Source organism: Aedes albopictus, chromosome 3 (assembly GCF_035046485.1).
Source record: "Aedes albopictus strain Foshan chromosome 3, AalbF5, whole genome shotgun sequence".
In the NCBI taxonomy this organism is placed as follows: domain Eukaryota; kingdom Metazoa; phylum Arthropoda; class Insecta; order Diptera; family Culicidae; genus Aedes; species Aedes albopictus.
The window spans coordinates 40,787,139-40,812,007 of NC_085138.1; the positions used below are offsets into that span (position 1 = coordinate 40,787,139).

General features: G+C 38.9%; 1 protein-coding gene across 3 annotated transcripts; it reads left to right on the plus strand.

The window, feature by feature from the left end:
- Positions 1 to 23,574: 23,574 nt before the first annotated feature.
- Positions 23,575 to 24,704, plus strand: LOC109406842 (actin-related protein 2/3 complex subunit 4). 3 transcript variants are annotated; one of them, XM_019679837.3, is made up of 3 exons: positions 23,575 to 23,727; positions 23,798 to 24,418; positions 24,478 to 24,704. In XM_019679837.3, the coding sequence occupies exon 2, from the start codon at positions 23,807 to 23,809 to the stop codon at positions 24,311 to 24,313; it is 507 nt and encodes a 168-aa protein (XP_019535382.1). In that variant the 5' UTR covers positions 23,575 to 23,727; positions 23,798 to 23,806; the 3' UTR covers positions 24,314 to 24,418; positions 24,478 to 24,704. The 3 variants fall into 3 exon arrangements, with proteins under 3 accessions (XP_019535382.1, XP_062698848.1, XP_019535384.1); XM_062842864.1 differs by having other exon boundaries at positions 24,489 to 24,704; XM_019679839.3 differs by having other exon boundaries at positions 23,627 to 23,727; positions 23,781 to 24,418.
- Positions 24,705 to 24,869: the final 165 nt, after the last annotated feature.

Sequence of the window (24,869 nt, forward strand, 5' to 3'; positions counted from 1 at the left end):
TCACCACATATATGTGCTCTATACCAACTATTTCAAAAATTCCCACTTTTTCAAAAAACACCTCTCTGGAAAACTCTTAGATGGTAGATAATACATCCAGCTAGATGCCTACGGGTGCCACTTTGCCAGTCAGGCTCTGAATTTTTCGGAATAGTGACTCAAAACTACTGATTTTTCTATGCTCACCACATATATGTGCTCTATACTAACTATTTCAAAAATTCCCACTTTTTCAAAAAATACCTCTCTGGAAAACTCTTAGATGGTAGATAATACATCCAGCTAGATACCTACGGGTGCCACTTTGCCAGTCAGGCTCTGAATTTTTGGAAAAAGTGCTTCAAAAATAATCATTTTTCTATGCTCACCGCACAAAGATGCTCTATACCAACTATTTCAAAAATTCCCACTTTTTCAAAAAACACCTCTCTGGAAAACTCTTAGATGGTAGATAATACATCCAGCTAGATGCCTACGGGTGCCATTTTGCCAGTTAGGCTCTGAATTTTTCGGAATAGTGTCTCAAAAATACTTATTTTTCTATGCTCACCACATATATGTGCTCTATACCAACTATTTCAAAAATTCCCACTTTTTCAAAAAACACCTCTCTGGAAAACTCTTAGATGGTAGATAATACATCCAGCTAGATGCCTACGGGTGCCACTTTGCCAGTCAGGCTCTGAAATTTTCGGAATAGTGTCTCAAAAATACTTATTTTTCTACGCTCATAACACTTAGATGCTCTATACCAACTATTTCAAAAATTCCCACTTTTTCAAAAAACACCTCTCTGGAAAACTCTTAGATGGTAGATAATACATCCAGCTAGATGCCTACGGGTGCCACTTTGCCAGTCAGGCTCTGAAATTTTCGGAATAGTGTCTCAAAAATACTTATTTTTCTATGCTCACCACATATATGTGCTCTATACCAACTATTTCAAAAATTCCCCCTTTTTCAAAAAACACCTCTCTGGAAAACTCTTAGATGGTAGATAATACATCCAGCTAGATGCCTACGGGTGCCACTTTGCCAGTCAGGCTCTGAAATTTTCGGAATAGTGTCTCAAAAATACTTATTTTTCTACGCTCATAACACTTAGATGCTCTATACCAACTATTTCAAAAATTCCCACTTTTTCAAAAAACACCTCTCTGGAAAACTCTTAGATGGTAGATAATACATCCAGCTAGATGCCTACGGGTGCCATTTTGCCAGTTAGGCTTTGAATTTTTCGGAATAGTGTCTCAAAAATACTTATTTTTCTATGCTCACCACATATATGTGCTCTATACCAACTATTTCAAAAATTCCCACTTTTTCAAAAAACACCTCTCTGGAAAACTCTTAGATGGTAGATAATACATCCAGCTAGATGCCTACGGGTGCCACTTTGCCAGTCAGGCTCTGAATTTTTCGGAATAGTGACTCAAAACTACTGATTTTTCTATGCTCACCACATATATGTGCTCTATACTAACTATTTCAAAAATTCCCACTTTTTCAAAAAATACCTCTCTGGAAAACTCTTAGATGGTAGATAATACATCCAGCTAGATACCTACGGGTGCCACTTTGCCAGTCAGGCTCTGAATTTTTGGAAAAAGTGCTTCAAAAATAATCATTTTTCTATGCTCACCGCACAAAGATGCTCTATACCAACTATTTCAAAAATTCCCACTTTTTCAAAAAACACCTCTCTGGAAAACTCTTAGATGGTAGATAATACATCCAGCTAGATGCCTACGGGTGCCATTTTGCCAGTCAGGCTCTGAATTTTTCGGAATAGTGTCTCAAAAATACTTATTTTTCTATGCTCACCACATATATGTGCTCTATACCAACTATTTCAAAAATTCCCACTTTTTCAAAAAACACCTCTCTGGAAAACTCTTAGATGGTAGATAATACATCCAGCTAGATGCCTACGGGTGCCACTTTGCCAGTCAGGCTCTGAAATTTTCGGAATAGTGTCTCAAAAATACTTATTTTTCTACGCTCATAACACTTAGATGCTCTATACCAACTATTTCAAAAATTCCCACTTTTTCAAAAAACACCTCTCTGGAAAACTCTTAGATGGTAGATAATACATCCAGCTAGATGCCTACGGGTGCCACTTTGCCAGTCAGGCTCTGAAATTTTCGGAATAGTGTCTCAAAAATACTTATTTTTCTATGCTCACCACATATATGTGCTCTATACCAACTATTTCAAAAATTCCCACTTTTTCAAAAAACACCTCTCTGGTAGATAATACATCCAGCTAGATGCCTACGGGTGCCACTTTGCCAGTCAGGCTCTGAAATTTTCGGAATAGTGTCTCAAAAATACTTATTTTTCTACGCTCATAACACTTAGATGCTCTATACCAACTATTTCAAAAATTCCCACTTTTTCAAAAAACACCTCTCTGGAAAACTCTTAGATGGTAGATAATACATCCAGCTAGATGCCTACGGGTGCCATTTTGCCAGTTAGGCTTTGAATTTTTCGGAATAGTGCTACAAAAATAATAATTTTTCTATGCTCACCGCACAGAGATGTTCTATACCAACTATTTCAAAAATGTCCACTTTTTCAAAAAATACCTCTCTGGAAAACTCTCAGATGGTAGACAATACATCCAGCTAGATGTCCATGGGTGCCATTTTGCCAGTCAGGCTCTGAATTTTTGGAAATAGTGCTACAAAAATAATAATTTTTCTATGCTCACCGCACAGAGATGTTCTATACCAACTATTTCAAAAATGTCCACTTTTTCAAAAAATACCTCTCTGGAAAACTCTCAGATGGTAGACAATACATCCAGCTAGATGTCCATGGGTGCCATTTTGCCAGTCAGGCTCTGAATTTTTGGAAATAGTGCTTCAAAAATAATATTTTTTCTATGCTCACCGCACAGAGATGTTCTATACCAACTATTTCAAAAATTTCCACTTTTAACTGTCTATGGATGCCATTTTGCCAGTCAGGCTCTGAATTTTTGGAAATAGTGCTTCAAAAATAATCATTTTTCTATGCTCACCGCACAAAGGTGCTCTATACCAACTGTTTCAAAAATTTCCACTTTTCAAAAAAATACCTCTCTGGAAAACTCTCAGATGGTAGACAATACATCCAGCTAGATGTCTATGGGTGCCATTTTGCCAGTCAGGCTCTGAATTTTTGGAAATAGTGCTTCAAAAATAATATTTTTTCTATGCTCACCGCACAGAGATGTTCTATACCAACTATTTCAAAAAAATCCACTTTTTCAAAAAACACCTCTCTGGAAAACTCTTAGATGGTAGATAATACATCCAGCTAGATGCCTACGGGTGCCACTTTGCCAGTCAGGCTCTGAAATTTTCGGAATAGTGTCTCAAAAATACTTATTTTTCTACGCTCATAACACTTAGATGCTCTATACCAACTATTTCAAAAATTCCCACTTTTTCAAAAAACACCTCTCTGGAAAACTCTTAGATGGTAGATAATACATCCAGCTAGACGCCTACGGGTGTCACTTTGCCAGTCAGGCTCTGAAATTTTCGGAATAGTGTCTCAAAAATACTTATTTTTCTATGCTCATCACATATATGTGCTCTATACCAACTATTTCAAAAATTCCCACTTTTTCAAAAAACACCTCTCTGGAAAACTCTTAGATGGTAGATAATACATCCAGCTAGATGCCTACGGGTGCCACTTTGCCAGTCAGGCTCTGAAATTTTCGGAATAGTGTCTCAAAAATACTTATTTTTCTACGCTCATAACACTTAGATGCTCTATACCAACTATTTCAAAAATTCCCACTTTTTCAAAAAACACCTCTCTGGAAAACTCTTAGATGGTAGATAATACATCCAGCTAGATGCCTACGGGTGCCACTTTGCCAGTCAGGCTCTGAAATTTTCGGAATAGTGTCTCAAAAATACTTATTTTTCTACGCTCATAACACTTAGATGCTCTATACCAACTATTTCAAAAATTCCCACTTTTTCAAAAAACACCTCTCTGGAAAACTCTTAGATGGTAGATAATACATCCAGCTAGATGCCTACGGGTGCCACTTTGCCAGTCAGGCTCTGAAATTTTCGGAATAGTGTCTCAAAAATACTTATTTTTCTACGCTCATAACACTTAGATGCTCTATACCAACCATTTCAAAAATTCCCACTTTTTCAAAAAACACCTCTCTGGAAAACTCTTAGATGGTAGATAATACATCCAGCTAGATGCCTACGGGTGTCACTTTGCCAGTCAGGCTCTGAAATTTTCGGAATAGTGTCTCAAAAATACTTATTTTTCTATGCTCACCACATATATGTGCTCTATACCAACTATTTCAAAAATTCCCACTTTTTCAAAAAACACCTCTCTGGAAAACTCTTAGATGGTAGATAATACATCCAGCTAGATGCCTACGGGTGCCACTTTGCCAGTCAGGCTCTGAAATTTTCGGAATAGTGTCTCAAAAATACTTATTTTTCTACGCTCATAACACTTAGATGCTCTATACCAACTATTTCAAAAATTCCCACTTTTTCAAAAAACACCTCTCTGGAAAACTCTTAGATGGTAGATAATACATCCAGCTAGACGCCTACGGGTGTCACTTTGCCAGTCAGGCTCTGAAATTTTCGGAATAGTGTCTCAAAAATACTTATTTTTCTATGCTCATCACATATATGTGCTCTATACCAACTATTTCAAAAATTCCCACTTTTTCAAAAAACACCTCTCTGGAAAACTCTTAGATGGTAGATAATACATCCAGCTAGATGCCTACGGGTGCCACTTTGCCAGTCAGGCTCTGAATTTTTCGGAATAGTGACTCAAAACTACTGATTTTTCTATGCTCACCACATATATGTGCTCTATACTAACTATTTCAAAAATTCCCACTTTTTCAAAAAATACCTCTCTGGAAAACTCTTAGATGGTAGATAATACATCCAGCTAGATACCTGCGGGTGCCACTTTGCCAGTCAGGCTCTGAATTTTTGGAAAAAGTGCTTCAAAAATAATCATTTTTCTATGCTCACCGCACAAAGATGCTCTATACCAACTATTTCAAAAATTCCCACTTTTTCAAAAAACACCTCTCTGGAAAACTCTTAGATGGTAGATAATACATCCAGCTAGATGCCTACGGGTGCCATTTTGCCAGTTAGGCTCTGAATTTTTCGGAATAGTGTCTCAAAAATACTTATTTTTCTATGCTCACCACATATATGTGCTCTATACCAACTATTTCAAAAATTCCCACTTTTTCAAAAAACACCTCTCTGGAAAACTCTTAGATGGTAGATAATACATCCAGCTAGATGCCTACGGGTGCCACTTTGCCAGTCAGGCTCTGAAAATTTCGGAATAGTGTCTCAAAAATACTTATTTTTCTACGCTCATAACACTTAGATGCTCTATACTAACTATTTCAAAAATTCCCACTTTTTCAAAAAACACCTCTCTGGAAAACTCTTAGATGGTAGATAATACATCCAGCTAGATGCCTACGGGTGCCATTTTGCCAGTTAGGCTTTGAATTTTTCGGAATAGTGTCTCAAAAATACTTATTTTTCTATGCTCACCACATATATGTGCTCTATACCAACTATTTCAAAAATTCCCACTTTTTCAAAAAACACCTCTCTGGAAAACTCTTAGATGGTAGATAATACATCCAGCTAGATGCCTACGGGTGCCACTTTGCCAGTCAGGCTCTGAAATTTTCGGAATAGTGTCTCAAAAATACTTATTTTTCTACGCTCATAACACTTAGATGCTCTATACCAACTATTTCAAAAATTCCCACTTTTTCAAAAAACACCTCTCTGGAAAACTCTTAGATGGTAGATAATACATCCAGCTAGATGCCTACGGGTGCCACTTTGCCAGTCAGGCTCTGAAATTTTCGGAATAGTGTCTCAAAAATACTTATTTTTCTACGCTCATAACACTTAGATGCTCTATACCAACTATTTCAAAAATTCCCACTTTTTCAAAAAACACCTCTCTGGAAAACTCTTAGATGGTAGATAATACATCCAGCTAGATGCCTACGGGTGCCACTTTGCCAGTCAGGCTCTGAAATTTTCGGAATAGTGTCTCAAAAATACTTATTTTTCTACGCTCATAACACTTAGATGCTCTATACCAACCATTTCAAAAATTCCCACTTTTTCAAAAAACACCTCTCTGGAAAACTCTTAGATGGTAGATAATACATCCAGCTAGATGCCTACGGGTGTCACTTTGCCAGTCAGGCTCTGAAATTTTCGGAATAGTGTCTCAAAAATACTTATTTTTCTATGCTCACCACATATATGTGCTCTATACCAACTATTTCAAAAATTCCCACTTTTTCAAAAAACACCTCTCTGGAAAACTCTTAGATGGTAGATAATACATCCAGCTAGATGCCTACGGGTGCCACTTTGCCAGTCAGGCTCTGAAATTTTCGGAATAGTGTCTCAAAAATACTTATTTTTCTACGCTCATAACACTTAGATGCTCTATACCAACTATTTCAAAAATTCCCACTTTTTCAAAAAACACCTCTCTGGAAAACTCTTAGATGAGGAATTCCACGGAGTCATGTCAGTCGATCCTGAGCGACCATTTCAAAAATATCTGAAACTTTGCACAGTTTTTCAATTTCATATAAATCGCCATTTTTTGATATTAAACCTTCATATTCACTCACGACTAACTTTTCAAAAGGGTGTATGCGAAAATAGTTCTAAAATATTCTAAAAGCTGTACAGCAAAAACGGATTGTTCGATTGTTATAAATTTTTCAGCAAAGTTAGATAACTAAATGATGATTCCTTAGAAAATATACACTGTAAAAAATTTCTTTTTCTACTTTGAAAAAATATGATATTTGTCACAAAAACTCAAATATCTCAAAACCCTATCTTTTTACCAACTTCATTTTTTTAGGGGAAATGACCCATTATATCAGCTATCTACCATAAAATTCTGGTGATGGTAAACTGATAAACAAAAAAGTTATGACATTTCAAACATTTCACAATTTTTACATTTAGTAACAAAAAAAATTTTTTTTCTGTGTAAATTATTTCGAGAATTATATTTTGATGCTGATTTTATTGTAAAGGCTACCGCCTGAATTAAACAAGTTGTTTTCATGATACTTTAGTTTGATTATTCGTAATTACTATAGTATCTATTCGAAACTTAGACGCGATCCAGTGTTGTGATCAAAAATATTGAGATTGTCATACTTTTTATTGTACGTGACTGGTGAAAAAATCCCTTGATAGTGTTGAAAAGCTGTTGATTATAAGAAAAATGGAATTGAATTTATTGTTAAGACAAAAGCTGTATAATAAAAGTTTTTTTATACGCGTATACGTCTAGTTTATCCGCAAAAAAAAATCCCTCTTACACACTTATTTCTGAATTGCCTGTTCGGTACTTTTTTGACGAGATTATAACAGCAGTACGATCTCGGTAGTTTCGGTAATCGATTTTACTGAGGCTCAGTAAAACAACTGTCAAAATCGTATGGAAAAGGTAAACAATGCATTTTTGCTGAACGAGTTCGGTGCTCAGCAGTTTTAATCTCGTCAAAAAATTACCGAACTCGGTAATCAAAATTAAGTGTGTAGAGAACAGACTTTATGATCGGAAGAATGCGAGTAACTTCAACAACAACAAATGCATAAGAGGTACATACCACAGACAAACAGACGAAACGCCTAGAACAATTTTAGTGTAAATTCATCGCCCAGTTCACACTATCACCACCTGGTGGAAATGTTTCACGAAACACTGCGTTGTGCAATATCGTCATCAGAAGGCGCTAGTGTGAAACGTCAAACGCAAAGAAAAACGATGGGCGCTCTTCTTGTTATGAAAGCCACAACCAAGATTCAAAATGATCGTTGAAGGCGTGGTCAATGAAAATTTCGCCAGTGTTACGTTTGTTTGTCTGTATACATATTTGACAATGCTCACGAAAAAAACAAAAAAATACTACCGCTATGAATATTAAAAATTGTATAGTAGGTATTTTTTTTCTTCAGCCACCAACACCAAACAAGTAAGTTAAAATTAATAAGTGATTTTGTTTATTATAATCTAACGAACAAGATGAACAGTCGCTTTCTCAAAGGTCTTCAACTCAACGCTCTCTTGTAGACCGTTTGATGAAAAAAAATGTTCAAAAGAGTTACGAAATCTCACCGAAAGCACCATAGATAAACTGAAAGAGACTGGTTATGCCCAAATGTCCACATTGTGTACAAAATTACGCATTTGCACGTCCTGCCGTCTAGAATTTGACAAACGAGCCATCTGTATATCATCGGTAAAGCAGGGCGCAGGAAGTTCGAAAACGACAACAACTGAGAAATTGCCATCAGCGACATCTGTTTAAACAATTTAATTACGCCCCTTTTCAAAAATGCCCTGTAATATTCTTCAACATCTATACCCATTTCAATATTTTTAACGTTGCAAAACACGCTTTCAACATTCATCTTGAAGAAGAGGGAAAACACTTGTCCTCAAATGTAACAGCAAATTAATGAATAAACGACTAATGCGCGGAGGGCGTGATAAAATCGGAACATTACGGTACATAGTATATTATATTATATGTATATATAATATATAATAAAAACAACTTGTTTTACTCACGCAAGGCCATTAACAATAAAATCAGCATCAAACTTCAATTTCCGGCCGAAATAATTTACACTAAAAAAAATTATTACTAAATGTGAAAATTGTGAAATGTTTGAATTGTCATAACTTTTTTGTTTATTTTCATGGTAGATTGCTAATACAATGGACCGTTTTCTCTAAAAAATTACGTTGGTAAAAAGATAGGGTTTTGAGATATTTGAGTTTTTGTGACAAAAATGATATTTTTTAATGTTAAAAAAGATTTTTTTCACAGTGTATATTTTCTTAGGAATCGCCATTTAGTTATCTAACTTTGCTGAACAATAAAATCAGCATCAAATCGCGATTCCCGGCCGAAATAATTTACACAGAAAATTTTTTTTTACTAAATGTAAAAATTGTGAAATTTTTGAAATGTTATAACTTTTTTGTTTATTAGTTTACCATCACCAAATTTTTATGGTAGATTGCCAATACAATGGACCGTTTTCCCTAAAAAATTCAAGTTGGTAAAAAGATAGGGTTTTGAGATATTTGAGTTTTTGTGACAAAAATGATGTTTTTCAATGATAAAATAGATTTTTTTTCACAGTGTATATTTTCTTAGAGATCACCATTTAGCTATCTAACTTTGCTGAAAAATTCATAACAATCGAACAATCCGTTTTTGCTGTGCATATTTTTGAATATTTTTGAACCATTTTCACATACACCCTTTTGAAAAGTTAGTCGTGGCTCTAAATAAAAATTTGATATCGAAAAATGGCGATTTAGATGGAACTGAAAAACTGTGCAAAGTTTCAGTTCAATAGAAAATCATGAATTAAAAATTTTCCTTAATTTTGATGCTGTTGCTTGGAATCGCTCAGATGGTAGATAATACATCCAGCTAGATGCCTACGGGTGTCACTTTGCCAGTCAGGCTCTGAAATTTTCGGAATAGTGTCTCAAAAATACTTATTTTTCTATGCTCACCACATATATGTGCTCTATACCAACTATTTCAAAAATTCCCACTTTTTCAAAAAACACCTCTCTGGAAAACTCTTAGATGGTAGATAATACATCCAGCTAGATGCCTACGGGTGCCACTTTGCCAGTCAGGCTCTGAAATTTTCGGAATAGTGTCTCAAAAATACTTATTTTTCTATGCTCACCGCACAAAGATGCTCTATACCAACTATTTCAAAAATTGCCACTTTTTCAAAAAATACCTCTCTGAAAAACTCTTAGACAAGGTTGCGACCATTCATTTGCAAAGATTTACATTCATTTGCTATTATCTCAGTTCAGAAGCATGCTATCGAAAAACAATGCATGGATGAATTTAACCTTGTAGTTTTATCTGAAAGTTTGCCGAATAACATTGGGGTCGCACACGCAAACCAAAGTCGTGAGCGTGCTGTGAAGGCAACTTTCCACAGCGTGAATATAATTTACTTTCACCGCGTGGAGAGTTGCCTTCACAGCTCGCTCCCGAGTTTGGTATACGTTTGCGACCCCAATGTTATTCGGCAAACTTTCAGATAAAACTACAAGGTTTAATTCATCCATACATTGTTTTTCGATAGCATGCTTCTGAACTGAGATAATAGCAAATGAATGTTAATCTTTGCAAATGAATGGTCGCAACCTTGCTCTTAGATTATAGATAGTACATCCAGCTAGATGCCTACGGGTGCCACTTTGCCAGTCAGGCTCTGAAATTTTCGGAATAGTGTCTCAAAAATACTTATTTTTCTACGCTCATAACACTTAGATGCTCTATACCAACTATTTCAAAAATTCCCACTTTTTAAAAAAAACACCTCTCTGGAAAACTCTTAGATGGTAGATAGTACATCCAGCTAGATGCCTACAGGTGCCACTTTGCCAGTCAGGCTCTGAAACTTTCGGAATAGTGTCTCAAAAGTACTTATTTTTCTATGCTCACCACATATATGTGCTCTATACCAACTATTTCAAAAATTCCCACTTTTTCAAAAAACACCTCTCTGGAAAACTCTTAGATGGTAGATCATACATCCAGCTAGACGCCTACGGGTGCCATTTTGCCAGTCAGGCTCTGAATTTTTCGGAATAGTGTCTCAAAAATACTTATTTTTCTACGCTCATAACACTTAGATGCTCTATACCAACTATTTCAAAAATTCCCACTTTTTCAAAAAACACCTCTCTGGAAAACTCTTAGATGGTAGATAATACATCCAGCTAGATGCCTACGGGTGCCACTTTGCCAGTCAAGGTCTGAAATTTTCGGAATAGTGTCTCAAAAATACTTATTTTTCTATGCTCACCGCACAAAGATGCTCTATACCAACTATTTCAAAAATTGCCACTTTTTCAAAAAATACCTCTCTGAAAAACTCTTAGATTATAGATAGTACATCCAGCTAGATGCCTACGGGTGCCACTTTGCCAGTCAGGCTCTGAAATTTTCGGAATAGTGTCTCAAAAATACTTATTTTTCTATGCTCACCACATATATGTGCTCTATACCAACTATTTCAAAAATTCCCACTTTTTAAAAAAAAACACCTCTCTGGAAAACTCTTAGATGGTAGATAGTACATCCAGCTAGATGCCTACAGGTGCCACTTTGCCAGTCAGGCTCTGAAACTTTCGGAATAGTGTCTCAAAAGTACTTATTTTTCTATGCTCACCACATATATGTGCTCTATACCAACTATTTCAAAAATTCCCACTTTTTCAAAAAACACCTCTCTGGAAAACTCTTAGATGGTAGATAATACATCCAGCTAGACGCCTACGGGTGCCATTTTGCCAGTCAGGCTCTGAATTTTTCGGAATAGTGTCTCAAAAATACTTATTTTTCTACGCTCATAACACTTAGATGCTCTATACCAACTATTTCAAAAATTCCCACTTTTTCAAAAAACACCTCTCTGGAAAACTCTTAGATGGTAGATAGTACATCCAGCTAGATGCCTACGGGTGCCACTTTGCCAGTCAGGCTCTGAAATTTTCGGAATAGTGTCTCAAAAATACTTATTTTTCTATGCTCACCACATATATGTGCTCTATACCAACTATTTCAAAAATTCCCACTTTTTCAAAAAACACCTCTCTGGAAAACTCTTAGATGGTAGATAATACATCCAGCTAGATGCCTACGGGTGCCATTTTGCCAGTCAGGCTCTGAATTTTTCGGAATAGTGTCTCAAAAATACTTATTTTTCTATGCTCACCACATATATGTGCTCTATACCAACTATTTCGAAAATTCCAACTTTTTCAAAAATCACCTCTCTGGAAAACTCTCAGATTGTAGATAATATATCTAGCTAGATGTTAGTGCTACACATTTTTGAATTATGGCCCTTGCTTTACGCCAGCAGAACATGGTTGTTATCATTGTTACCATCAGCCACCCAAGTGACATTCACAAGTTTGGCTTTAGAGCGGGTCGGTTTGTTGGTAGATGCGCAAGGATTTTTTTTCCTGTAAACACTACACTGCTCAAACGCCAAATAAACTCGTGCGAAGTTCCATACGAATATGGTGTTTTGGTGCTGCAGATTGTGCAGCAGAAACAATTTATTTTGCTAGCGCGATACAGCGGTACACATGCAGTTTTCTTCATTCACTCATACATCTCGATATATACATTCAGTGTGCAATCAGAGTTCTACGTCCGACCTACAATTAAAAGAAATATCGCCTTTTTTATAAACATTTTCGATTTCCAACCGTTTCAATACTTTTTGCCAAAACTCAAACTCTCGGTGCTTTGGAAAGTCAGTCATATACATGGTATTCGTAATTATATAAATAAGCATCACCGGATGAATGAGTCAAAAATTTCCCCAGAACAGACATTGGACTTATTTGTGTAATACTCGGATAAATATTTCGGCAGAGTGCGGACTATAATAATATCAGCTCATGTTATTTGCTCTGTGTAGACGAATTTGAGCGTGCAGTGACTTTTCCATCTTGAAGTACCGCTGTATGAACTATTTCTCAGTGCCCTATCGGAATAACGGATAATTTTGCTAGCGCAAAAATCTGCTAGCGCATTTAACTCAGGTTAGTAGACCAACACTTGCGGATCCTCTGATCGAAATCACTCAGTCCACTACCGTTTCATTTTCCCGGCACACCTTTTTCCAACTGGCGGTCCCCTCACTCAACTCGCACTTTTTTCCCTGCTGATTTTCAAACTCCTATCACATCACACTTTAGCCTTGCATCTTCTTCTTCTTCTTCTTCTTGGTCACTTTAGAATTCCATCAACGCAATGGGTGATTTCTTACAGATACTCGATTTTATTGCCATGGTAGAAAACGACAACCATGACTAAACCTGTCACGGACGCCAATGTGCAACTTTAAACCGCTACCGAGAAATCACCCACTGCGGCACGGACAACACACGTCCTACCGTATGAATGTCTCGCTGCTCCTAATCGAACAGCAAATGATCGGGCCCGAGTATATAATATAGGGATGCACACGCTGCTGCCATCTCACCCCACACAATTATAATATTTTTTATCTTCCGCAGCAGTTCGATTTGACATTTCAGTGCTGTCGTGTTTACTGAATATTGTTCCCACAGTCACCTAGATAACCAAACAACATTCAGAACTCGACACATTTCAAGTATCCCTCAACATCCTTATGCACTATTTATTGAACATAATATCAAGATTCTATGACAAAAGCATAATTAAAAAAAAAAATGCTTCGCGGATCTTCGACTGAGCATGAGTAGATTACCTGAACAGATGTTGTGAGTGTACCATGTATACATTTTTAAAGATCGATATTTAATAATAAAAATAAAAACATTCATATCGCAATTAGTACGTCTGGAAACAATATCTTCAATAAGGACCAACACATTTTGGCCGCATTCGATTCATGTTTTCTCACCGTGCGATAAAAATACTGACAGCGAAATCAGAATGGAAAACACGTGTTTTGGGCTGAACAGCTGTTGAAATTGAAGCGTTGTTCAGTTGATCACCACGTGCTTTGCTAATTCACCACTGCTGAACACAAGTTCAGGAGTGATCATTATTGAGTCATGGGAATATTATGTTTTGCTTTGGGTGCTGCATTTCACCATCTCTAGGATGGCGCAGATAGGAAGGCATGCGGCTGGCAATCGACAGGTCTCGAGTTCTAATCCGGATTTTGGCAATTTTATATGTAATACTTATTTCATAATAGGTGTACTCAACATGCAAATACTCTCGTGAGAGTTCAACATTTTTGCAGTTTATTTATTTTCAGTCATTTTTGCCAAAGTTCAAAAACAACTTTCCTGTACATTTGTAAAACGCTTTGAACAACAAAATATTAAGTTGGTGCACAACATGATGCTTTATAACTTCTCCAAATTTGTGTGAACAAATCCCGAACATAGGTTGTGCGTGAAAATAATTCAAATGTTATTCAACATTATGCTGAATTAATTCGTCTTAATGGTGCCTGTTAAAGTTTTTCAGCTGAGGCGAAGAGATGCGTCGCCAAAGGACGATCCATGTGGGGCATTTGCGTTTTGCACTGGTGGAAGTTTGGGAAAAGCTGCGGTTGATCCGAAAGCAAGGAATATACGTTGGATTGTGGATTCAGGCTGTACGGATCATATGGTGAGCGAGGATACCTTCTTCTTGGTGCAGAAAACACTTGAAACTCCCTATCCCGTTTCGCTCGCTGAGGAGAACCAATAGCTATCGTTGTCACAAAGGCCGGATTTATTTCCTGTGTAAGCCACGTTGAGGAGAAAGAATACCGATGCGACATTTCGGACGTACTTTACGCTCCTGGACTTCGCCACAATTTGCTCTCCGTCAGCCGATTGGAGAAATCTGGATTTACAGTGATCTTCCGAAATGGCGAAGTAGAGTTTTGGTCCGGAAACATCCTATTTGCCGTCGGGAGCCGCTGCCAAGATTAGTACGAGGTTTCCTTCGAGATGAATGTTGGAGAAATCAATGCAGCTCAAGGACAAGCTGTGGCCAAGAATTTGTTGTGGCATCGACGTTTTGGCCACTTGGGTATGCGAAATGTGTTCGATTTAGCCAAGAGCAAGATGGTAAATGGTATCGATTTCTCCGTTACAGATTCCCTAGGCTTATGCGAAGCATGCATAATGGGCAAGCACTTTCGTTGCCCATTTGGAACTCGAACGACACGAGCAAGTCGCCCGTTGGAAAGAGTACACACTGACGTGTGTGGTCCCATCACACCATCAACGTGGGAGGTACTTTCTCACATTTATTGATGATTGTACCCATTTTACGATAGCTTTCTTAATCGCTTCTAGGGATGAAGTTCTGCAATGCTTCACGGAATATAAGGCCATGGTTGAGGCAGGATTCGGACTGAAACTGTTGAGACTGCGATGCGATAATGGGGGGGGGGGGGGGAGTATGTGTCAAAGGAAATGAGAAATCTGTGTCGGCAAACCGGTGTGATCCTCGAGTACACAATGGCTTATACACCCGAACAGAACGGGATAGCCGAGAGCATGAACAGAACTCTTGTCGAGAAAGCTCGGGCGATGATTTTTGAGAGCGGGTTCGACAAAGAAATGTGGGGAGAAGCTGTAATGTCTGCAGTGTTTGTTACAAACCGCAGCCCTACGGCAGCGCTTCAAGGAAAAGTAACACCTGCTGAAGCCTGGTTTGGCCAGAAGCCTGACGTGTCAGGGTTACGGGTGTTTGGATGTAAGGCGTACTCACATGTTCCCAAACAAAAACGCGGAAAGTTTGATCAGAAAAGCGATGTGCGTATCATGGTTGGATACACAATCAATGGATACCGCTTGTGGGATCCTATCACAAGGACGGTGCACCTATCTCGTGACGTGATTTTCGACGAGAACGTGTTTCCTGCGTCATCGCGTAAAGTAGACAACGGCGATAGTGGATTTGAAATCCGGCCGAAAGCTGACGAAACAATGATGAATACGGAGTTAGTAGCAGATGCGGTGCCCGATGACCCTGGAGCTGATATCGAACAAGCTGATCGCAGTGAGACGTCATCAATCGGCGAATTCCATACACTTGTTGAGGACGAAGAGCAAAATCAGTCGGATGGATGGACGATTCAAGATGAGAGGTCGATGACAGATATTGACGCCGAGGATCTAGATTTGGACGGCGACCCGCTGGATTTGAACCGTCGCAGTGGACGTATTCGACGAGCACCCGTGTGGCTTCAGGATTACGAGACAGAGGCGTCAGCGATGCTGGTTGATACTGGTGACGATGGTAGCCCGTTGTCGTATAAAAACATCAAAGGTCGTGAAGATGAAGAATGCTGGATGAATGCAGTTCAGGAGGAGCTGGATTCGCTGGAAGCAAACGAAACATGGGACGTAGTCGAGCAGCCTCCGGATGTGAAGATCGTAACATCGAAGTGGATTTTCAAAAAGAAATTGGATAAGGATGGAAATCTGGATCGGTATAAAGCAAGGGTGGTGGCACGTGGATTCATGCAACAGGAGGGTGTGGACTTCCGTGGAACCTATGCGCCGGTGGCAAAACTAGCAACAATAAGGTTTCTGTTAGCGGTAGGAGTTCAGTTTGATTATCAGTTTTGTCACATGGATGTTATCACTGCATTTCTGCATGGAAACTTGGAGCAGCCGGTGTACTGAGGGAGTGCGTATTGGCGATGGAAAAGTTCTGAATTTGAAAAAGTCGTTGTATGGTCTACGCCAGTCTCCAAAATGCTGGAATAACCGTTTTCATCAATTCGTTACCAGCCTGGGTTTCAAGCGATCCCAAGCAGACTACTGCCTGTATGTTAAAAAGGACCAGAATGGGACGATCTACCTTTTGTTGTACGTAGATGATCTCCTCATCTGTGGGGACAGCGAAACTGCCATTCAGGAGCTAAAGTCGAGGTTACTTGCTGAATTTCGGATGAAGGACCTTGGAAACCTGGAGTATTTCATGGGAATGAAGATCAAAGTAGACCGGGAGTTGGGCAGAGTAGCTATTAGCCAGTCTACGTTTGCTGAAAGTATCTTGAGGCGTTTCAATATGCAATCATGTAATCCTGTCGCTACACCAATGGAAGTAGGCACGAAGCTATCTAGACCAGACACATCCGTTGAAGGAATTGCAGAGTATCGGCAACTGATTGGTAGTTTGATGTATTTGATGCTTGGAAGTCGGCCCGATTTGTGTTTCTCGGTGAGCTACTTCAGCCGGTTTCAGGACTGTGCTCAAACTGTTCACTGGAACTATTTAAAGAGAGTGTTGCGCTATCTTCGTGGGACAGCGTCGTATGAGTTGGTGTATACTAGGGATGCAAACGCTCAACCGTTGAAAGGCTTCGTGGATTCCGATTGGGCGAATGATGTGGATGACCGTCGTTCAACAAGTGGTTTTCTTTTCGAGGTGTACGGCAACACTGTAAGTTGGACTTTAAGGAAACAAGGATTGGTGGCATTGTCAACAACTGATGCAGAGTACGTCGCAGCTGCGTCGGCGGTTTCAGAAGCTCTGTGGTTGAAGAAGTTATTTTCTGATATCGAGGTACCGTTGAAACATGCGACACCCATTCTGGAAGACAATCAGGGCTGTTTGTTCATGGCAAAGAATCCCGAAACGAAGCGATCTAAACACGTAGATGTTAAGTATCATATGGTCAGAGATAATGTTTGGAAAAAAGAAGTAGATCTTGTGTATGTGCCTTCGCAAGAACAGGTTGCAGATGTTTTAACAAAACCTTTGAGTCGTAGTCAGTTTGAAAAGCTTTGTCGAAAGATGGGCTTGGAAAGAGGAGGAGTGTAGAAGTCAGGTAGACTTTCCAACCCCGCGAACAGTCTAGGTTTAGTCTTTGTTATTAACAAGTTCGTCATCTGACCCTAGATCTGTGTTGCTTAAACGAACTGTCAGAAAGAAAAATGAAAAAGTGTAACAACGTGCAATGAAAAACGTTTTCAATAAAGTTATTCTAAATTTTCCGTTTTATAAACTGTAAAACTGTTTCGTGCTATCTAAATATCGTCGAAAACTCAGCATGTTTCAATTAAATATACGATTTATTATAAGTTGGCTATCAATTCCTTAAGCCATTGCCTACTTTTAGGCGTTATTCGCGGTTTGGGAGATTTTAATCCTAAAATAACTCAATAAATTTGTTAGTACACACACAGAAAAAACTGTTGTGTAATATTACATCTGAACTGCTGCAACCCGATCAATACGTTGGTTGCATGAATATTACATCGGACGATGTACACATAACAACAAAAGATTTTACATCAAATCGATGCAATCGTTCATAGGAATCGTGATTACATTGATTATTTAGTACATCGGAATGAATTACATCGGGCGGGTTGCATTTATTTTTTGCTGTGCAGGGTCAAATATTTGTCCAAAAAGAAACTAATAAGGCAATCCATGAGACAGATGCGATCAGCTGATTTTCTTTGTTCACCATGTATTTTTTGATGAGATGTCCAATGTCTCACCCCTTACCCTAGTTTTAAGTTTTTTGACATTCTTACCCCTTGACTATTTTGGCCCTTCTGGCAACACTGTTCATGTTTATGTTTATGTATTGAAGAAGAACAATATTTATGTTTGTAATTTAGTCATTCCGTAACCGCCATAGTGTAAATATACCGTCCTTCCGTAAAAGTATCGCGGCTGTGTTTTTCACGTTTATTTTCCATCCTTCCGAGACCGGTACGTGTGTGTCCGCCTGCGCTCGAGTGAACTCTGCCTACCAACATTTTTGACATCCGATGATCTGGGTGACAGTTGAACACAAAGGAATTTGTTAAGTACCAACGACACTTGACGAAACTTTGTTAAGTTGTACTCACACTACTGTGTTTACACATTTAGCTGTCACCTCCATCGCGAAAAGTCGCCATGGATGCCTTATGCTCAAACATCTTGTTTGACTCGATCGAATTTTCATTGATGTCAAACTGATGTTGTTTCTTGAGTTCTTTTCTTGTCAAATATTTGACCCTGTGTACTACTGGCCTAAGTAAATAATTTGTAAGCATTTGGACAACATATTTGAAATCAGAGACCCCAAATTCAGTGAGTAAGGGTATTTTCAAAGCAAACAAACATTGATCAATGATGTGATCAATGTTACCCTAAATAAAAAAAAATGAAAAAACAAATTTAAAAGCTTATTTAAACATGTTTTAAAGTTTTACAATACTTTTTCGAAACGGAACGCGTAATCCGAAAATAGCGTTTTTGACCCCATTCCCTGCACAACAGGTGAACAAAATTGTGTATTACCTATATTCACAACGAAACGACCGTTTTTGTCCACTTCTTCCATCTGAATCAGATACCTTATTGCGTTAACTTGTTGTTAACAGGGATTGTTGTGAAGATTTTCTGCCGCAAAGTTGATTTTGAACGAGTTTACTGCACCTAATCCAGCGCCATTTCTCGGCACCAGTGCCAAACTTCCAGCAAAAATAAATGGGAAATCACTTCGGCACCCATCTTTGTGCTGACGAAGTGCACTTGTCTGCGTGTAATATTTGTTTTGAGTGTTTGTGCGGCTTTAGAGTGAAAGTGTAGCTCATTGACTGTAGATCCCGTTGCGGAAGTGCGTTTGGAAAACATGCGGCAAGTGATATTTTGATTTGTTTTGCTGTGCGGTGCCGGGAATTGACGCGGGTGCCAACCCTATTTGTCTCCACTTTTTCACACAGGAAAAGAAACCCAATGATTATATTTATTTATGTGTCCAAACTTATACCAGAAGAATCCCTAGAAAAAATCCCACAGGAATTCCAAAGAGAAAGGCTCAGAATTCCTCTGGATTGCTCCGGACCGGATCCCTCTGGTTTTCCCGAAGTGTTGCCTGATACCAGTGAAAAATCGAGCAGTGTTGCCCGATTTCCCGCTCCGTAAAGACGTTTCTGCAGTTAGACGCGGTTAACGTCAGTAAACAACGGATAAATGCGGATTTTTCCGGTTCCCCTAATAGTGGTAATCACGTTCAAATGTATGCGTGCCTTTTTTGTAGATGTAGTTGTGAAACTGTGAGGAAAATATTTGCATTCTTGCCCCGGACGTTAGTTTAATCATTATTTACCCGTTTTACCCAATTCGATTGGGTAATCTTTGCATATGCAATCTGAATAGAGATAAGTGACATTTCAACACACGAACACTAGCGCAAATTTTTCCTCACACAAAAGTGCACGCCGATTGAAAGGTTATTCAGATTGCATATGCAAATATTACCCAATCGAATTGGGTAAAACGGGTAAATCGAGGGGCGATTCACTCATGTATTTTCGATGCAGCCCTGTGTATTGAAAATCGAATTGATGTATTTTTGGTGTATTGGCATGTATTTTTTGCATTATTGCATTGTTTTGCACTTTTGTGAATAAAATAGAATTGACGTGTATTAATGCAATAATTGTGTATTTTCCGAATAAATGTGTATTTTTAAATTGATTTTCACATTTCTGGAGCAACATTTGAAAAGGGCCCAAGAGGTCTTGTGTCTTTTTTCTAAAACGCTCCGTAGGGCATAACAGCAGCCCGCCCACGCAAATGAACACCGTTATCCGAAAGATCGATGTTTGCTCTATCTGATAACGGTCTTAGTTTTTGAGAATAAGTTGAGGGGGGCTCAGGAGCGACGTGTGAAGTCATTGTTTACCAATGCTTGTATGCCCTTTTCAAATGTTGCTCCAGATTTTGCATTTGATAATTGTATGTTTGTAAACAAACTCAAATTCATCCACGTTTTCGAATACTGCAAACACGAATTCCAATATTTTCATTGTTTTGCCATATCGACCACCGTTCTCAGGTCAGACCAAAACTCCGAGCAAAACTCCCACTCCCAAGCAATTAGAATAGAAGCATGCAACAACGGCTACAACCCTCCCCGACATTGGCACCGATTAGCACAATATTCAACGTAGGCACCCGTAGGTTTTGGAGGAGCAACTTCGGAATCAAGAAAGGTTTCTTCATGGCTGAGACCTAAGTTGGTAAATTTAATTTTGCGAAGCAAAAAAGCTGGAAAAGTGATTTTTGTGATTCCACCGGGACTTCCTTCTGGGATTGCTTGAGGCCTAGCCCCTCTTGGAATGTCTCCAGGAGATATTTCGCGGATTGCTCTAAAAGTTCATTTTTTGATTCGTACACGGGGTGTTCTTCTGGGATTCCTTCAAGTGTTCTTTTTCCGGTATCTCCAGCAGCTCTTTCTGGGACATCGCCTAGAATGCATTCTGAGAATTCTCATGATTCTTTCCGAGTTTTTTTCCTGGATGAACCCCTAAAGGTATCGCTGACGTAACTCTTGGAGGAATTCCCAAAAGGAACTCCTACAGGAATCTAAAATGGAATTCATGGTGGAATTGAAGGGGAAATTGCAGGAAGAGCCACTGGGACCTCGGTATTTCCTCCATCAGTTCATCCAGGAATGTCTCCAGGAGTTCCTTCACGGATTCCTTCAAAAGTTGATTTTGTGATTCCTTCTTTCTGGGATTCTTCTAAGAGTTCCTTCTTTGATAGCTCCTCTGACTTTTTATCTCATTAGCAGTGAATCAAAATTCAACCATCGCGCAACAATAATGACAATGTCGCAACCTGTATTTGTTGCGACAAACAAACCCATGCGACATAAGTTTGTCCCAACTTGAAAATAATGGGATTAACATCGTACACCACGACTTGAAAGATTTTTAAGCCTTGCATTGCGAACTTCGAACGGTAACTTCGAGTCGGTAAACACTGCAACTCTGGTTAAGCTCTATCATCAAACAGTTTCGACTTTGGGTTAGCAATAATTGATTATTCGCGAGTTGAAAAGTACGCAACAAATTTAGCTTCCGTTTTGTCTGCCACAAAAAATTTCGAGATCATGTCATTATCTGTTACCAGTAGGGATAAAGAGTAATCGTCGCACCTTCTTTGTTGCTTGTTTTGTGCCCCTTTTGTCTGACAATTCTCTTCACTGCTCATTAGAAACCTTCTGGGACATCCATTGTAATTCATTCTGATCCACAAATTTCTCTTGATTTTTTCCAGAAGACACCCGAGCTCCTCCACTAGTTTCTTCAAGAGATTATGATCATGGTCAAATCTCAGAAGAATCTCCTGGATGGAATCTTAGGAGGCATCTTTGAAGCAACTCTTGGAGGAATTTCCGGAAGAAACTTCTAGAGGAATCTGAACAGGAGTTATTAGAAGAATTCCCAAAAAGGAACTTCTGGAGAAATCACAGAAGAGGGTATTCCCGAGAGATTTCCTGGAGGAATAGAAGAGGCGATTACTGAAAGAATTTCGGTGGGCACACATGAGAGAATTCTGATTGATTGCCTGGATAATTATTGTTTCGAATTTTTGAAGCAGTGCCGTTTGTTAATATTTTGGGATTTGGGGAAATGTGAGGGTGGATGTTTCGAAGAAATTCTTTCATTGCAATCTATGAAGTAAGTTCTTTTGGAGGAATCTCCAAAGGAATTCCGTTTAGAGAAATCTTCGGTGGAACTACTCTCGAAGGAATTATTGAAAACAATTTCCGATTGAATATCACATGCTATTATCCCCGTTGGAATAGCTTTGGGGTAATTCCTCTTGGGCGAATTTTCGCACACGTTCCTCTTGCAGGATTTTCCGGAGCGATTCCTCTCTATGTGATCCGGGAAACCGGTAAACTATTCCTACAACCTCCAGCGTCATTCAAATTGCTTTGGGATAATATTCGAGAAAATTCCTTTTGGACGAATCTCCACAAACATTCCTCTTGGAAGATCTTCCTATGCTGTTCGATGACGGATTGTGTTCAGGGAAGTATCCTCTTCCGAAGCTTCAGGTTGTTTGTCAGTCCCGTTGTCTGCAAACCTCGCTGCAAACATCCAAATTTACAAAATGTTCTTTGTTTTCTCACAAGATCGTCGTATTATTGCCGAATTCTTGTATTTGCAGCATTTTTCTCGAATTTAAATCACAATTGCATTTCTCGTGCACTGGAGCATTTTTGCATTTTTATTTTAAAGTGGCGTATTTTTTATTTCAATTTTGAATTTACCGTGTATTGAAGCATTTTTGTGTATTTTTTCGAATGTGGCGTATTTTTAATTCAATTTCGAATCTACCGTGTATTGATGCATTTTTGTGTATTTTTTAGAATAAAGCGCATTTTTAATTCAGTTTTGAATTTATCGTGTATTGGATTAATTTTTGTGTATTATTTTCATTCGTGTATTTTCAATGCAGTAACGCAGAACAGTGAATCGCCCCTCGGGGTAAATAATGATAAAACTAACGTCCGGGGCAAGAGTGCAAATATTTTCCTCGCAGTTTCACAACTACATCTACAAAAAAGGCACGCATACATTTGAACGTGATTACCTCTATAGTGGTTTCTGCTTTTAGTGGTGTTGCGTGTACGTACACGCTGCATTACACGAACACCACCTGAGTTACTGGTTGAAAATAGTAAACAAAGATCAGCTGTTCCCGGCAAAATCAAATGGGCATATTTTCAACCAGTAAATTTGCATTAGTGTTCGTGACACCGCGCTGCGAAACCACTATAAGGCAATCCATGACGACTTTTCGCGATGGGGGTGACAGCCAAAAATGTAAACATAGTGTGAGTACAACTTACCAAAGTTTCGTCAAGTGTCGTCGGTGCTTAACAAATTTCTTTGTATTCAACTGTCACCCCGATCATCGTATGTCAAAAATACATGGTAAACAAAAGAAATCAGCTGATCGCATCTGTCTCATGGATAGCCTTATAGCCTTTCAATCGGCGTGCACTTTTGTGTGAGGAAAAAATTGCGCTAGTGTTCGTGTGTTGAAATGTCACTTATCTCTATACCTAATCTATTTTCGTCCAGTTTTCATCGGCGAGCTTTAAACTCTTTCCTCTTATTTATTTTGAAGTTCCGACGCTTCTGAAGGCAATGCATGAACGCAGCCATCGTTCCACTTTCAGCTGTGTCCCCTATCTCCAAATGTCAACATGCATGAGCTGTCGTCGCTCGGGTCGGAAAAGATAATCAAAACGGGAAAATTTCGCTATCAGTGGGAGTGTTTTTCGGGTGTTTTTCTGCAAATTTAATCCTTATCAGGTAAGTTATCCGTCTAAAACGTGAAGCTATAATCCGTTTCAGCGGGTGCTAAGTGATTCCTCTTTCACAGCTCAACAGAATGGCCGCAACGCTCAAACCTTATCTGACGGCCGTCCGTCACACCCTAACTGCAGCGATGTGCCTGACCAACTTTTCCTCCCAGGTCGTCGAACGGCACAACAAACCCGAGGTGGAGGTCCGATCGAGCAAGGAGCTTCTGCTCACTCCGGTGGTCATTTCCCGAAACGAAAAGGAACGGGTGCTAATCGAAACCAGCGTGAACTCGGTCCGCATTAGCATCGCCGTCAAGCAGGCGGACGAAATCGAAAAGATCCTGTGCCACAAGTTCACCCGGTTCATGATGATGCGGGCGGAGAACTTTATCGTTCTGCGGCGGAAACCGATCGAGGGATATGATATCAGCTTCTTGATTACGAACTTCCATACTGAGCAGATGTACAAGCACAAGCTGGTGGACTTTGTGATCCACTTCATGGAGGAAATCGATAAGGAGATCAGCGAAATGAAGCTGGCCGTCAATGCGCGGGCTCGTATTTGCTCGGAGGAGTTTTTGAAGCGATTCTAAGCGCACCAGGACGATCAGGGAGGATGCATTTACTAACACGACCGAATCATGGCAATTATTGTGCGTTTCGTTTATTTTGTTCGGATTTATTTTCTGTTAGGAAAGGTAAGTGTAAGACGGCATTGACGGGTGGTGACTCATCGCATTTAGAATGGATTTCTTAGTTTCTTTTTAGGAATACTTCCAAGGCGGTTTTCCGATCTCGCAATACCCTAGCGCGAATTTGGATAGCGTAACTACTTTTAATTAATGCTGAGATGCTGTTTATCAAAAATCATTTCCAAGCAAGTCTATATTCAAGTATTACACACGTAATAATGTTCGTATAGGAAGAAGGTTCAAACCGTTCGAATATGAGCCAAAATTAGGAACAAAGATAGTACTATAATCATATCTCTTATTATGTTTCTGTGAGAAATTTTCTGTCTTCACTCAAGCTTAGTTTTTGAATATCGTTGCCCTTCTAAAAAGTCTCCACTAAAATCGTTTATGAAGCTTATGAGTTTGAAAAATTGGGGAACAATCTAACAATACAAAGCGGTTTTTTACGGTCACA

Coding starts and splice junctions, on each gene's coding strand:
- LOC109406842 (XM_019679837.3), top strand. CDS start 23,807: ATGGCCGCAACGCTCAAACCTTATCTGACGGCCGTCCGTCACACCCTA.